The 13,626-nt window shown below is 36.7% G+C and overlaps 2 protein-coding genes across 2 annotated transcripts in view; one reads left to right on the forward strand and one right to left on the reverse strand.

Moving 5' to 3' along the window:
- LOC580881 (meteorin-like protein) overlaps positions 1 to 13,626 on the forward strand; it is a 39,792-nt gene that overhangs the window by 18,664 nt on the left and 7,502 nt on the right. Inside the window, exon 3 of the mRNA XM_780911.4 lies at positions 13,496 to 13,552. Within this exon, the coding sequence (XP_786004.2) occupies positions 13,496 to 13,552 (57 nt within the window). The remainder of the gene's footprint in view (positions 1 to 13,495; positions 13,553 to 13,626) is intronic.
- LOC105446001 lies at positions 1,538 to 3,961 on the reverse strand. The gene is made up of 2 exons (XM_011682265.2): positions 3,585 to 3,961; positions 1,538 to 2,548 (listed from the first exon to the last, which is right to left on the reverse strand). The coding sequence occupies exons 1-2, from the start codon at positions 3,842 to 3,844 to the stop codon at positions 1,657 to 1,659; spliced, it is 1,152 nt and encodes a 383-aa protein (XP_011680567.1). The 5' UTR covers positions 3,845 to 3,961; the 3' UTR covers positions 1,538 to 1,656.

Here is a 13,626-nt window from a genome sequence, read left to right on the forward strand (position 1 = left end):
TTCTTTCCTTTCTTTTTCTTTCTTTCTTTTCTTTTCCTTTTCTCTTTTTCTTTTCTTTCCCTTTCCCTCTCCTTTTTTCACTCCCCCTGTTCTTTTTTGGTAAAAGAAAATGTGTTTTTGTAGCCATTAATATCAGTTTAAATAAATTTATTTTATGATATCAACACTTATAGTTGGTTTATTTTCATAGATGTAAAAATCTAATTAAATGACATACAGACTTTCATAACTTTGGTGGTACCATCTGGCAATACAAGAAATATAGCTTGAATTTAGACTGGTTTATATACAAAAACTGGCACAAAGTGATAAATTCACACACATATGATACATAAAATACAAAGAAAAAACTACTTTTCCCTATTACCTCAAGAACATGTCCATCTGTGTCATAAGATGCTATTGAATGTATTCTACTGGTATTAGACAAATTATTTTTTGAGTTGTTCATCCAACTGACTCTAGCAAAACCTCATTTGAACAAGATCAGATAAGGTTCTGGTTACAAAGTGATTGCTGATCTCATACCTATTTTTCTTTTCTTTCTCCCACCCTGATATAAGAAGGTTTTGTTGTACTCAACAAATCAACATCCAGTGCATATTTTCCATGAACACTGGCAGATAAGATGATCAATTTGCAGTTGTTGCTTGTATTCCTGTATCTGACTGACACAGCAATGACCAATTCACAGCTTGAGTGCTCCACACTGTCTTTTTTTTTATTGTTAGCTCTTTGAGCGATTCAAATCACCACTTAATAGTTTATCCTTTCACAAAAGAATAATTAACTATAACCAGAATAGAAATAAAGTAAAAAAAACATTAAAAGAATTATTTTGTATTGAACATTTTGTCCATTTTGGTTAATAATTCAAATAAATTATCTTGCTTTAGTCTTTTGAAAAAATCTTTCTTCTCGCTTGAGAATCAATTTGTCATATTTATACATTTTATATTTTCACTTGCCCGATGTGAAATTTTACTTCCTTATAAGCCAACATTAAAATGGTAACAGTGATGCTTGCTTGTCAAATCCTATTGAATAATACTGACTGGACATCAAAGAAAAATATTTGTCACAAACATGGCCAGTGACATGGAACAATTAAATAAAGGTTACAAAGAGGTGATTAGAGTTTATTCAATGTACTGTAAGCAGTACACAGACCTGCACATCATATGCTGAATCATCATTAATGTGGGGGGTCCTATTAAAAGAACAGGTAATTTGAGAATAATGAAAGACTTCTTTCAACATTTCTGGTATTATACAAATAGTGAATGGCCATGAGAGCAACGGTACAAGATTTTATTAAGAGACGCTCTATCCAAAGAGGTGCACCCAAGTTGAATGGAGCATCTCTACGTGCATGTTCTGTAATATTAACATGACTTATTCACATAATTGTGACTTAATCAATATTTTCCTATTAACATTACTGTTTACTAGGTTAATGATATATGTTTGTTTTGCAAATGAGTATTATTTTTTTTAACTGTTTTGTATAAACGTTATAAACGATGTAAATATGTTCATGTTTATTCAGGGCCCCATGGAAGACCACTACTTGTTGGTGAATGGGCTACCCTGTCAAAAGATTAGAAATAAATAAATAAATAAATAAATTCATAACAGAAATTGTTTCGATCAAAGTTATTGAAAATACTCGTCCAGTGATGGAGGCTGCAGTTCAAAGTAGGAGGATGTATTGTTACCATAAATACATGTGTGGGCATTTGTCAGAATGGCCGACACCATGTACATCTTTGCACAAGAACTTAGCAGGATCTTTTGACTTTTTTTGAAGTCCGTGTATTTGAAGAAGTTGATTACATCCCCAAAGGACCACTCCACAGTAATTCTGACTTTGGACATAGCTCTGTTGAATGCTGCCTGTTCCGGTGTGATGTTTGCAGTAGGAAATGGGGCCTGCAGCTGGGGTCTGACGGGATAAGCAGGGTCCCCGTAGATGCACAACAAGTTACCCTCTGCATCATGGGATCCGCCTTCAAGCATGGTTAGAAGACCTGACTCCCGTAGAAGGTAGGCGTCATGTCGTCGTCCTTCCACAGGTCCGTAAAGGTTGGCTATCATTCCATTTGGAGAAGTGACGGACTGGTACTTAAGACTATGTACACGCTTGTGGCCATTGTAAGCCACCCGTTGGTGTTCCCCAGGTCGGCATATCGGACGAACGGTCCCATCTATGAACCCCCAACAGTTGTTTAGTGGTGCCCCTTTCTGGTGAATGACATCAGCGTAAATTCTCAGCTGCTGAGGGGCCAACCAATGCTGCTCCAATGTTGTCAGTCTGTGCTTGTGGGCATCAAAGATGAAGTTAGTCACCCAGTTGAAGGCTAAACAGAGCTGGGGCACTGGTCGTCGATAGTCTTTAACTAAATCTCCATATCGGCATGGATAGGCATAGCGTTGCAGACCTAAGCAGAGAGCCTCCAATCCATCCATTCTTGACCTGTTTGGCAAGGTGATTCTGTCTGGAACGCCTAAAGCATGTTTGAGCCGAAATATATCATCCTTTTTGAATCTGTTAAAAAAAACAAGAAATAAATCAGAACATTAATCAGTTTGAATTTAACATTTTTCTTTAGCTTAAGTGTTTGACAAACAGTGGTGCATATTATAGCAAAGGATATCATGCAAAGTGACTTAGCCGATTTGACAAACGTACCCCAAAATTGGCCTCCCTAAACTACTGTCGGGCCGAAGTGTCAGGCCGACCTGACCAGAGTCGACTTGAAAATATATAGGCCTTACTCTGCTGTACGTGTAAATGAAAAGTGTAATAATTTGTAAACTCAACATTTAGACTAGAGTCTACTCTAGATCTAGTCCACTCCAGCAAAGCATAGACTAGAGTCAATGCTAATGCGTATTGACCTCTAGCACTACAATACGTAGAGTCTATAGAGTCTACGTGTTAATAGGCAGCATATGCACACATGAATAGTCAATAGACTCATTATACACAAATGCACACAATCATGCCGATGTGGCTGATGTGGCTGATCGGCGAGTATGACAGTAAATTATTTTGTCTAACATCAGTGAGCTGAACAAAAATTGCATTTTAATACTGCTACTACTGTGCTAGATCTATAGACCTAGACCGAATTGTCTGTCTCTTTCATTCGTTAGCCTAGGATTTAGGAGCCGACCTTACCCAAATCAGAGGCTAACGAACGAGAGAGACAGAAAATTCGGTCTAGATCTAGACCTAGCTATAAATAATGGTGTCATCAAATTCAAATGTCAATTTTGTGTGCAATCAGTTGAGTTTTGTCCTTAGGCCTAGACTCTAACTGTTAGGCTATATTGAAATGTTGAGAATCAATAGCACAACTTTCAATACACAGCCAGGCCAAGATAGTAATGCAGCTATAGATCTAGATCTAGTCTAGTCTAGACCTAGGCCCCATATATTGAATACAAATTTTGAATAAAAATGTTATAGATCTACTAGATCTAAGTTAGACTCTAGACTCTAGGTCTAACTTAGTATTAATAATTAATAGACAATAGGGTAGTAGGCCCTAGACTCTAGTAACTTTTAGAGTTCTAACCTGAAATAGCTTCTACACTCATCATCGTTGAAATCGTCTAACTCAAAGTGACCACCATCATGTTGGAAGTCAAGGTTGTTAGATGTGTTGATATCCATAAGAAGAATGAACTCTACATCATCTATAACGTCGAAAGCGTAGGCTGCCATAACTGCATCTTGCACTCGATGCAAATTCGCCATGTTTGAGGGAGAGCTAGAGCCTAGAGGGATATTCCCAAGCGTGATGACGTCAGCTACTCTGTAATTATACGTCCGCATTCACCGAAGAGCGAAACCGCCTATTGTAACCAGAGCGGTCTGTGTGCGCGGCCGTAAACCTGAGTGCTCTGCTTCCGCGAAGGTTCCTTATGTTGGTGAGCGAAAACTCGCTATTGACATATTGACACCGGCAAAGTTGAATACACAGACCAGCCCACACTGTAGTATGGGTTGTTTGAAAAGACGAAAATTCCTTGTGGGGTACATGTACATAAGAATAATACATTCAGATATTGAAACATAAAAGAAGCAGACCTACAAACACCATGGGCAGTTTTGAGCCAGGACTTTTAGATGTACAGATGGTTGACCTGTAGATTGGTATTAGGTAAAGAAAAATCAAATACGGTACTTAAGTCTTTCAATTGTGATGTGATCTTTATAACACGTTTGAGTAACCTTCAGTTTGTAGAAGGTATTTTAATTGGTAACTGTTTCCTTAATAGAGTAAACATACTATAGTCTCCTGATAAAAAAGCAGATTGTCAATTCAGCTCCACAAAGTAATTATAATTTCTTTCGTTGGTTTAGATTTGATACATTGGTACATGTCTATATTCTTTCTTCAAACTTTTCAGAAAGAATAGGCTTATAAGCGCTATAAAACATTACTAATATTTTATTAACAGAGGAATAATCATATTTGAGAAATTAGGCCTGTATTCCAGAAGTTCTTGAACCAGACATTGGTTCCACCACCAATTCCAAGGGGTGTTAAAAAGTGACCTGGCAGTCCGGCTTTGTCTTTATTGCTCCTGCCAGTCTTTGAGTTTTCTCATGGAGATGCTCGGCCTTTGCTGTGTGTAAGACCATGTTTTCAACTTCCCACATGCATAATTAATCAATGAAGTAACGCGTCCCGTTCTTGGGGCTATTATGGCCATTTAAAGTATGGTTGAAGTCACACAACACTTGTGAGCAACTTAGCACCCATTCGAGCACCAGTACTCAATAGAATAGGACCTGGCATGTCCATGCTGATCCACGTGTATTGAGTAATTTGTTTAGGAGAAGGATTAGCGCAATTACCCAGAGAAAGTGACATTTCTCCCTCCTTAATACATTTTCTGGTCCGTCTGGTGCATTTTCACTCTTTTGTTTCATTTATCTGTTCATGAATTTCTTATGGCTTTTCAAGGAATTCCATTCTTGTTCTCATTTATTATGCATGCACTTGACATGCGTTTCCTCACAAAGGAAGAGAAAGTCAACGTGAGTCTGAGACCAGATGAGAAAGGGGGGGGGGGGGAGAAAAACTTAACTGTTTATTGAAATGCTGGCAGGTTTACTTCCAAAGCAATCTCTTTTGAAGACGTTTAGTAATTGTAATCTTGTATAGAATTTAAAAGACAATTTGTATCCGTTGTTTCAGAACAGTGCACTTTTAGAAAGTGGTAAAACCTCTGAAAAGTTAGGAAGGCTTGACTTTGGCTTAGCTTCTTTCTGTTAAACTTGTATTGAGTTTGTCCACAGGTCCCTCTGAGAATGGGACTAACTGTTTTCTGCATTTATCCTATTCACTTGAAAGGCTTCCAGCTTTTACATGTACAGCCAGAACTTGGCAGAAAAAGGGTACATGTATAAATAGCCCTACAGAAAATAGACAGGAAGTATTTGTGTTGTGAAGGAAAGGCCACAGAAAAGAGAATGAATTCTCAGATGAGAAAACAAAGAATTGAATATAAATGAGTCAGAAAGATCCAGAACAGTGGGGAAAAAATGGAAATTCAAATAATTAACAATATGCAGTCATTTATTTTGTAAAACCTGATGTGTTTACAAATTTTGAATGAATACACGGTAGCAACATGTCATCATTTTCTGTTTCCTTTTTGTGTTTTAACTTTAAGTCATAGACTAATTGCTAAAACCAAAGGATCAGAAAATCAGAATTGAGTCTGCAATTAGAAATTTGAGAAATTTGAGAAGCCTATGAGAATGGCTCTTAGTAGTCTGCAGGTTCTGTCTCAGTTGATCACACTGCATTATTAAACATTGTTAACATGGATAGACAATCCTTATGTTTCAAGGACAAGTTGTCATTTTAATGAGAACTACATTTAGTTAGGGCTTGAATATACTTAAGTTACGCTACCATGATAAAGTCCCCATTAATTTCCCCTAATGCTGCATGTACGCCTGTCCCATCGCTTCAAGCCATACACTGTACCTTGGGGTGGATTTAAAAACGAAGATTCTAAAGAAGGGGTACTTATCTGACCTTAAGCTTCTTATATTGATTACCCTCGTAGCAAGCGAAAAGCCAAATCCTGTCCTTCTGGAGAGATTGGTCATTATCCCACTCCTGCCTCCCCGCTAATTCTGTCTGCCAATACTGTCACTACATGTACCCTCTTTAAGCCTGTCCTCATCAGCTCGAGATTGCCAAATAGCCCGCTATTTTTGATTTGGGAAATAATCCTGAAGTTACAAATTGTGTCCTCATCAGCTCGAGACTTGACCCCGAAACTTGAAACTCAAGCTCAAGAAATTAGCACAAGATATTTTGCTCAGCATTCACGCATAGGGAGATGCACCGGACAAATAGTGGGATATTTTGCAAAATAGCCAAAGATATCTTGGGATGATTATCTCGACCAAATATCCCGCTAATTGCAACTTTGGGCTGATGATTTGCAATCAGGATAGTACAAATAGCGGGTTATTAATCAATCTCGAGCTGATGATTGAGGACAGGCCTACTGAAAACATCATCTGGGTATTTACCCCCCCCCCCCCAAACTCGGCAGTCTCTCGGGGGATCATTACTCTATGGGGGTAATGCCCTATTACCACCCTATGTACCAAACCCTGCTTTAGGCAGCCCCATGTTCTACTGTTAAGTAGTCTGATGAATGTGCTGTATTGTTTTTTTCCTGATGTGTAGATCCGGAACTTAGAGGGTTAATTACTTAATATTCAGTAATAAGAAGATGCTAGAGAGTAGAGATCAATAGCATGTTCATGTTCTGCCAGGGCATCTTATCCGACTAGTATGACTCAGCTTGTCATTCTGTTGTCTAGATATTCTGCAAGCAATCGGGTTGCTGATATTCATGTATCTAGGATACCTTTGATGTAATTCATCATGCATTTGCCATTATGCACACAAACATGTGCAATTTTTTTCACCAAACACCAACTGAGATTTTCATTTTCTACAGTATTCCATTGTAATTATATTTCTGCACTGTATGATGTGCAAACAGTGATGTGTTTACTCACATTAATATTAGACACGTTATTCTTGTAAACATCCCGGGCATATGTGTACATTTGGTAATTTCCTGATCTCACACTTCGTTGTTCCTAACCTTGCTCAGTAAGCCTTTGTTGGTGTATTGATTATATGATTGATGCCTTGACACAATGTTCATTGTTCAACAACTCCCAGGTTCATTGCTTCAGTGATACGTACATCACAACAGACCTAGTCTTTCAGGACAGTCTTTATAATGCAAAGATAATTGTAGTTTAATATGATGATGATAATAATCCATGATGAAACATATGATATGCATTGTATCTATTTGAGAGCCCTTAAAACAAGAACTTAAGAATAATTGTCTTCAAATGATATGTATCTGTATCTTTATTCTTTGATTGAATTCACATTATGTGCATATGCTAAATTCCAGAGGGAAGTTAACTTTGTTGAAGGTGTACATGTTGATACTCCTGTGGTTCTCTGTAGATGGTTTGTAGAGAGTGCTTAACCGCACTTTGAGAACATTGCAATATACCCTTCATATGAATTTATGGTAAACTGTAACATAATGTGCACCATCTCCTTTCCTCTGGGAGTATTACAACTGATTTGTAGTTGTACTCTGGATTAAAATGGTAGATGGATGTAAGTCCATAAAGCATAAAGAGAGAAAAGGTATTAAATGTGCTCGGTTAGAAGAATAACAAGAGATTCCAGGCTCTCTCACCATGCCCCATCTCAATCCCATTTCACAACACTGCCTTGAAATTGAAATCCCGTTTAATTGTAGGTTCTCCATTGTGCGCCTCACACCTTCCGTACTACCACCCTTGGTTTGAAGTGTGTGCCACCTTACAGGACACCATTGTCCAAGCCCAGGACTTTGCCCATGATTAACACAGCCGCATCGGGGTCAGCAAATCTCAAAAGAGAAATTTCAAGCAAAAGTGAATAAAATTTGAGGCATTGGTACTTGGTAGGCCCCCCTTCATGAATTTACAATGTATAAGTGTAAAATCTAACCGGGTTGACACCCTTAGACGATAGTAGGTGCAAATCTGGCTTTAAATGCAAGGGATATTATAAGTTTATGACCTCATGGTGTGTTGAAAAATATTTTCAAATGACACCTAACCTTTGTACCGAAAAAGATGCCTAAAAGACTGACCACAAATTTAGACTGAATAGACCTGGTGAAAAGTCTTGAAAACAGATTACAAGTAACTGTGAGTCATACATGTAGGACTTGTAAATGAGATTTTTATTTATCACACCATGAAATTGGAACAGCTAGGCATTATGGTTACAAAGGTCTCCATATCAGTTTCAGGAATTGGATCCATATATAGAAGGGATAAGGGTACAATGTAGTTATTCCTTTGTCAATTCCTCTTGCTATTTGAGATACATTTGTACATACGTTAAAAAAATTATGTATTGTAGAGAAATGCACTTCCATCACATCAATTTTATAATTTAGTGTAAACTTTAACCCTTATGGAACCAATCAGGTTAACAAACTTGTGTGTCACTTTCAGCCTTTTCACACACAGCTAAAATTCATCGTATCTAGAGATGATTAGTTTAAACGTGTTTAACTCAACAGTTTTACACATGTTTAAAGAAAATTTTTCCTGTGTGAACATCGTTTATACAATGTTCGGATAGATACGAAGTCGCGATTCATACGCCCCTCAAAGCAGGCTGCAGATACGAAGTTCGTATATGCAGCCTTTTCACACACAGCTAAAATTCTATAAACATGATTAGTGTAAAGGGCTTTAAACTAATCACCTGTACATACGACATCATTCACACACAGAAATTTCGGAGCGATCGTTAATCATTTCACGATTAACTACTGCTCGTAAAATGCGCAATAGTGCCATTGCGCATTGAAGGTCATGTCATATCAATCAAAGCGCACGCTCCATCCAGTTTAAACACGTTTAAACACGAATAACCGTTCACACACAGAATGTCAAGCTCTCTAGCTACGAACTTCTGCTTTTAGGGGTATATGAATCGCGACTTCGTATCTATCCCAACATCGTATAAACGATGTTCACACAGGGAAAATTTTCTAAAAACATGTTTAAAACTGTTGAGTTAAACACATTTATACTAATCATCTCTAGATACGATGAATTTTAGCTGTGTGTGAAAAGGCTGCTAGAGAGCTTGACATTTTGTGTGTGAACGGTTAAACGTGTTTAAACTGGATGGAGCGTGCGCTTTGTTTGATATGACATGACCTTCAATGCGCAATGGCACTACTGCGCATTTTAAGAGCAGTAGTTAATCATGAAATGATTAATGATCGCACACAAATTTCTGTGTGTGAATGATGTCATATGTACAGCTGATTAGTTTAAAGCCCTTTAAACTAATCATGTTTATAGAATTTTAGCTGTGTGTGAAAAGGCTGCTACACATGTAACATGTCTTTGATCACAGTTCTGTAGATTTATTAACAGTGAGTAGGCCCACATTAAAGCTAAAGACCAGTTATGGTCATGCGATTGCATTGTGAAAGAAACATTGTGAAATCGATCAGAAAAGGTTGATCATCTAGCATAGATGTACTGCAGGGTTCTGGAATTATCAAAATAATAAGAAATTTGGCCAAGTCTTCATAAAGTTAGAATCACTGTACACAGAAAGATGTATATGGGACTACACACACGTGCGCGACACGTGCATTTGTATCTCTCAACAGGCGAGAGATACGCTAATTTACCAAATTTATCAATTGGTAGGCGGTTTCCCGTCAACATTTTTATCATCGTGTATTATTCAAAACATATTCTTTCACATGATTGGTAATAAGAGCTTGCATTTCATTTTTTGAAATTGGGGCATTTCCAATACTGGGGTTTACCTTTAAGGAAAGTTGAATAGTATAACATTAATCGCTTAACAATTATAGTTTCATTAAATAGTTGGTGTTTATACAAAATTTCATTAGCATTAGATATCCTCTCCTTCTTCCATGCTACACTCCACCTGTGATTTCATCTTTTGCTCCTCCTTGAGCTGAGGACTAATTGCTCAGGTATCATCCGTGATTTTTACATACCAATACATAGATAATTAGATATATATCTGTTCTTAGAAGTAAAACAATGCCAGGTAAAAAAAAAAAAGACATTTACTCTGAATATGACGAAGTCTATAAAAACATAATGGTTTCACCTATATTTATATCATAAAAAGGAAGGGCCTGTTTGATGAACATAAAACTGTCTCAGATGGGTTGAAAGGTTTTTCTGCGGAAGAATGTCACTAGGCACCTTGTACAGCCCAATCTTGATTCTCAAATAAATATGTACATTGTACCTTGTAAATGTAAACAACATTAACACAAACTAAATGCACATGAATGTTTCATATTGTAACTGCACATTACCATGCGTGTGTGCACTGTGAAACATTTGTTTACGTGTAAATCGACTATGCCTCCTTACATTGCGCGGACATTAAATCGCTCCGAGTTTTAACTCCATGGTTCATCATATTAAAGCTCCTCCACAAATTTTAATGATATGAAATGTTTACCATCGCCAAACAAGTCAGCAGGTGCAGGGAACTTATCAATAGGAAGTGGGTATAAAAAGCTCAAAGTCTTTTGTACTTCAGCATAATAGGGTATTTGGGAGTCAAGAGATAAACCAGGCTCCAATAATAGTCAATAGCTTTGTTTGCGATTGTCTCCCGCAAGAAGCCTGACTGTATTCATGTTTCACAAACAGTTGAATGAGCATTTGACTTTTGCCACGAGTGATTTTTAACGAAAAATAATTTCTTTCTATTTTTACTTGTCACATTTTGTGTGATAGGAAATGAATTATTCTTTCATACTCAGTCATAAAAGTTTTTTTTGGCGATAATAGTTCTTTATGATTTTAATTGACTTTCGGTTTATTGACAATTTTGCCTAGAAAAGCCAATTCCCTTCTGAAATATATAATTCAAACAAAATTACTGCAGAACATATTCATTTTTTATTCTCATTAAATCTTTTGTGAAGATAAGTAGAACTATTAAAGTTTGCAGTCAAGTGAAAAAAAGCATTTACACTCTGATTATCATTCTGAGTATTAAAGATAAACTCCAGTTCTGGTAAAAAAAGAAAATTAATTCCCACAGAATCAAACGAAACTTACACTGAATGTTCAAGATTACACATAAATGACATGTGCCAAACAATTTTGGAAGAAAATGTATACTGGCTGAGTAATGAGCATAGAAAGACAAGGAAATCAAGGTAGTACTAGCCCCGACACCATGTGTGTTGTCCCATATATAGCTTTCTGTGTACAGTGCCTGTTACTTTACCAAGACTCTGCCAAATTTATGATGATTTTGATGACTCCAGAACCTTGCAGTGCACACCAATACTTACATGCTACATGATCAACTGTTCCTGATCCATTCTACACCTTTTCTTTCATAATGCAATCACATTACCAGAACTCACCTTTATCTTTAAGAAAAGTAAATTGTGGATGATTTAAAGTGGAAGAAATTCAAAGTGTGAACACAACTCGTGAATGGTGCTACCCTGCTGATATAAACTGGAAACTTGTCTGAACTTTGATTGCATTCCCTTGCTGTAATTAGGCTTGACATTCCTGTTGCCTACGCACAAAGGTATAATGCTTCATTCGAATTATGTTGATTTATTGAGAACCTTAATTGTAACTTGTATTAAGCAGCTAGCAATTTTACTAGTAATGTACAAAATATAAAGTTAATGATCGGAAGAGAAAATAACAGAAGGCATGATGGTTTCCAATAATGATTTTAAGATTACAATGATTTACCGGTAATAACTACTTTTTGTCTGGAACATCTCCAGTACATTGTATGGTATCTCAAATAGTCCAGAACATCCGACAAAAATGAGTGAGGGTCAAGTTGAGAGCAGTATGGATAATGAATTTTAAGTACTAGAATGTTTGCTTGCATGGTTACAAAATGACAGACATTAATGACAGACGGGCCTTGAATTGTTCAACTTTGTTTTTCATTCCTGTTCATCAGTCGCGGCTCTGGAAGAGTGCTTGAGCTCCCAAGCCCCCCTCCCCCTCACACACATCAAACAAGAAAAAAAACTCAAATCCCCGCAATTTGTCTTGATTATAAATGAATTAAAGCAAGGCACATGTAGCAAATAAATGCAAGAACCCCAAGCCCCCAGCCCCCAAAGGCACCCAAAATCAACACACCTGCTGTTCATGATAATTAGTCCATGAGTTAAGATATAATCACACAAACCAAACTAATCTAATCATTGAAACAGATTCTTAAAGATAGTACAAGGTGTTTATCTATACTGACTTATTTTCTTGAAATAGAGTATTATATGTATTATGTGTGAACCTGTTGAATCAGTAGGAATCTTAGGAACAACTACATATGAAACGATAAGTAACTTAGCAATCAAATTGAAACAATCTGGTGCATTATTATTCACAATGTGATGCAATTTGTGTGTGAGAATCGTGAGAATAACCTCCCTATCTTTTCCATGATTGAGTAATCCTTCCAACTGGGCTGTGTAATTGGTAGCAGGTGAAATTTCCATGAAAACTCAATCAATTATTTTTCGTCATCATAATATACAGAGAAAGTGAAAACAGATGTTCAGTGGTATTTCTACACCTCATGCATCATAAATGCAACTAATTATTTTAGGTTTAAAGAAATTGTAATCGGTCAAATCAATTCAAAAGGTTTTTCTCCACTGAACCCTATAGTTTTATTATAACTGTAAATGCAATAGACAAATTAATTCACTATTCACTTGACAATTCACAATTTGAATCAAATTCAAATTATATTCTTCTTAAAGCATGATTCTCATTAAAGTTTTTATGATGGACAATCTTTTGTGTTATAATAGTCACAGCACAGTCCCCTTTTTAATCAAAATGTGCAGTGTAGATAGTTTCACATTTACCAACCTGTATACGACACTTGTATCGTACAATAAGTTCCTTTTCTTAAAATCTATAGTCTTTTAAAGAATTCTATTACCTGGACGACACCTGACTCTGTTAAAAATTAGACTACATGCTTTAGCTTTAGACACTGGTTGTGTTTACTTCTTTAAAACAAGCATGCGATAATGAGGTTTTGGACCTTGCAAGCTATGGTTCCTCAGCCTACAGAATGAATATACTACTTGTATTTTTGTTTGTTGAACAGACATGGTGGAATGCATTTACCATGCTCTGTTTCCACCCTGTATTTACATTTAAAGCAATAAAATCTCTATCATACAGCAGCTTACGTCATGTTGCCATTGTTCCAGCGAGGTGTATCTCATCTAGAAGTTCAAACACCTGGTGTTTGCAGAAAAATATTTGTCCTTGTATATTGTATTTCGTATATTTCTTGTATTTATCAAACTTTTCTCTGTTTGGTTATATTTACAGAATGCAGAAAGTGTGAAGGCGGTGAAATCGTCGCAGCATTTTGCAGCAGTGACTTTGGTAAGTCTGTTTAGATTTCATGATTTAAGTCTTCTGTAAATAAAACCTGCAAATCATGTGTTTTGGTTATAAAA

The sequence above is a fragment of the Strongylocentrotus purpuratus genome, unplaced genomic scaffold (genome assembly GCF_000002235.5).
Source record: "Strongylocentrotus purpuratus isolate Spur 01 unplaced genomic scaffold, Spur_5.0 spur5_scaffold_14, whole genome shotgun sequence".
NCBI classification, from domain to species: Eukaryota; Metazoa; Echinodermata; class Echinoidea; order Camarodonta; family Strongylocentrotidae; genus Strongylocentrotus; species Strongylocentrotus purpuratus.

Coding starts and splice junctions, on each gene's coding strand:
- LOC105446001 (XM_011682265.2), bottom strand. CDS start 3,844: ATGCGGACGTATAATTACAGAGTAGCTGACGTCATCACGCTTGGGAAT. Junction 2,549..3,584: donor GAGTGTAGAAGCTATTTCAG/GTTAGAACTCTA, acceptor TTTTTTTAACAG/ATTCAAAAAGGATGATATAT.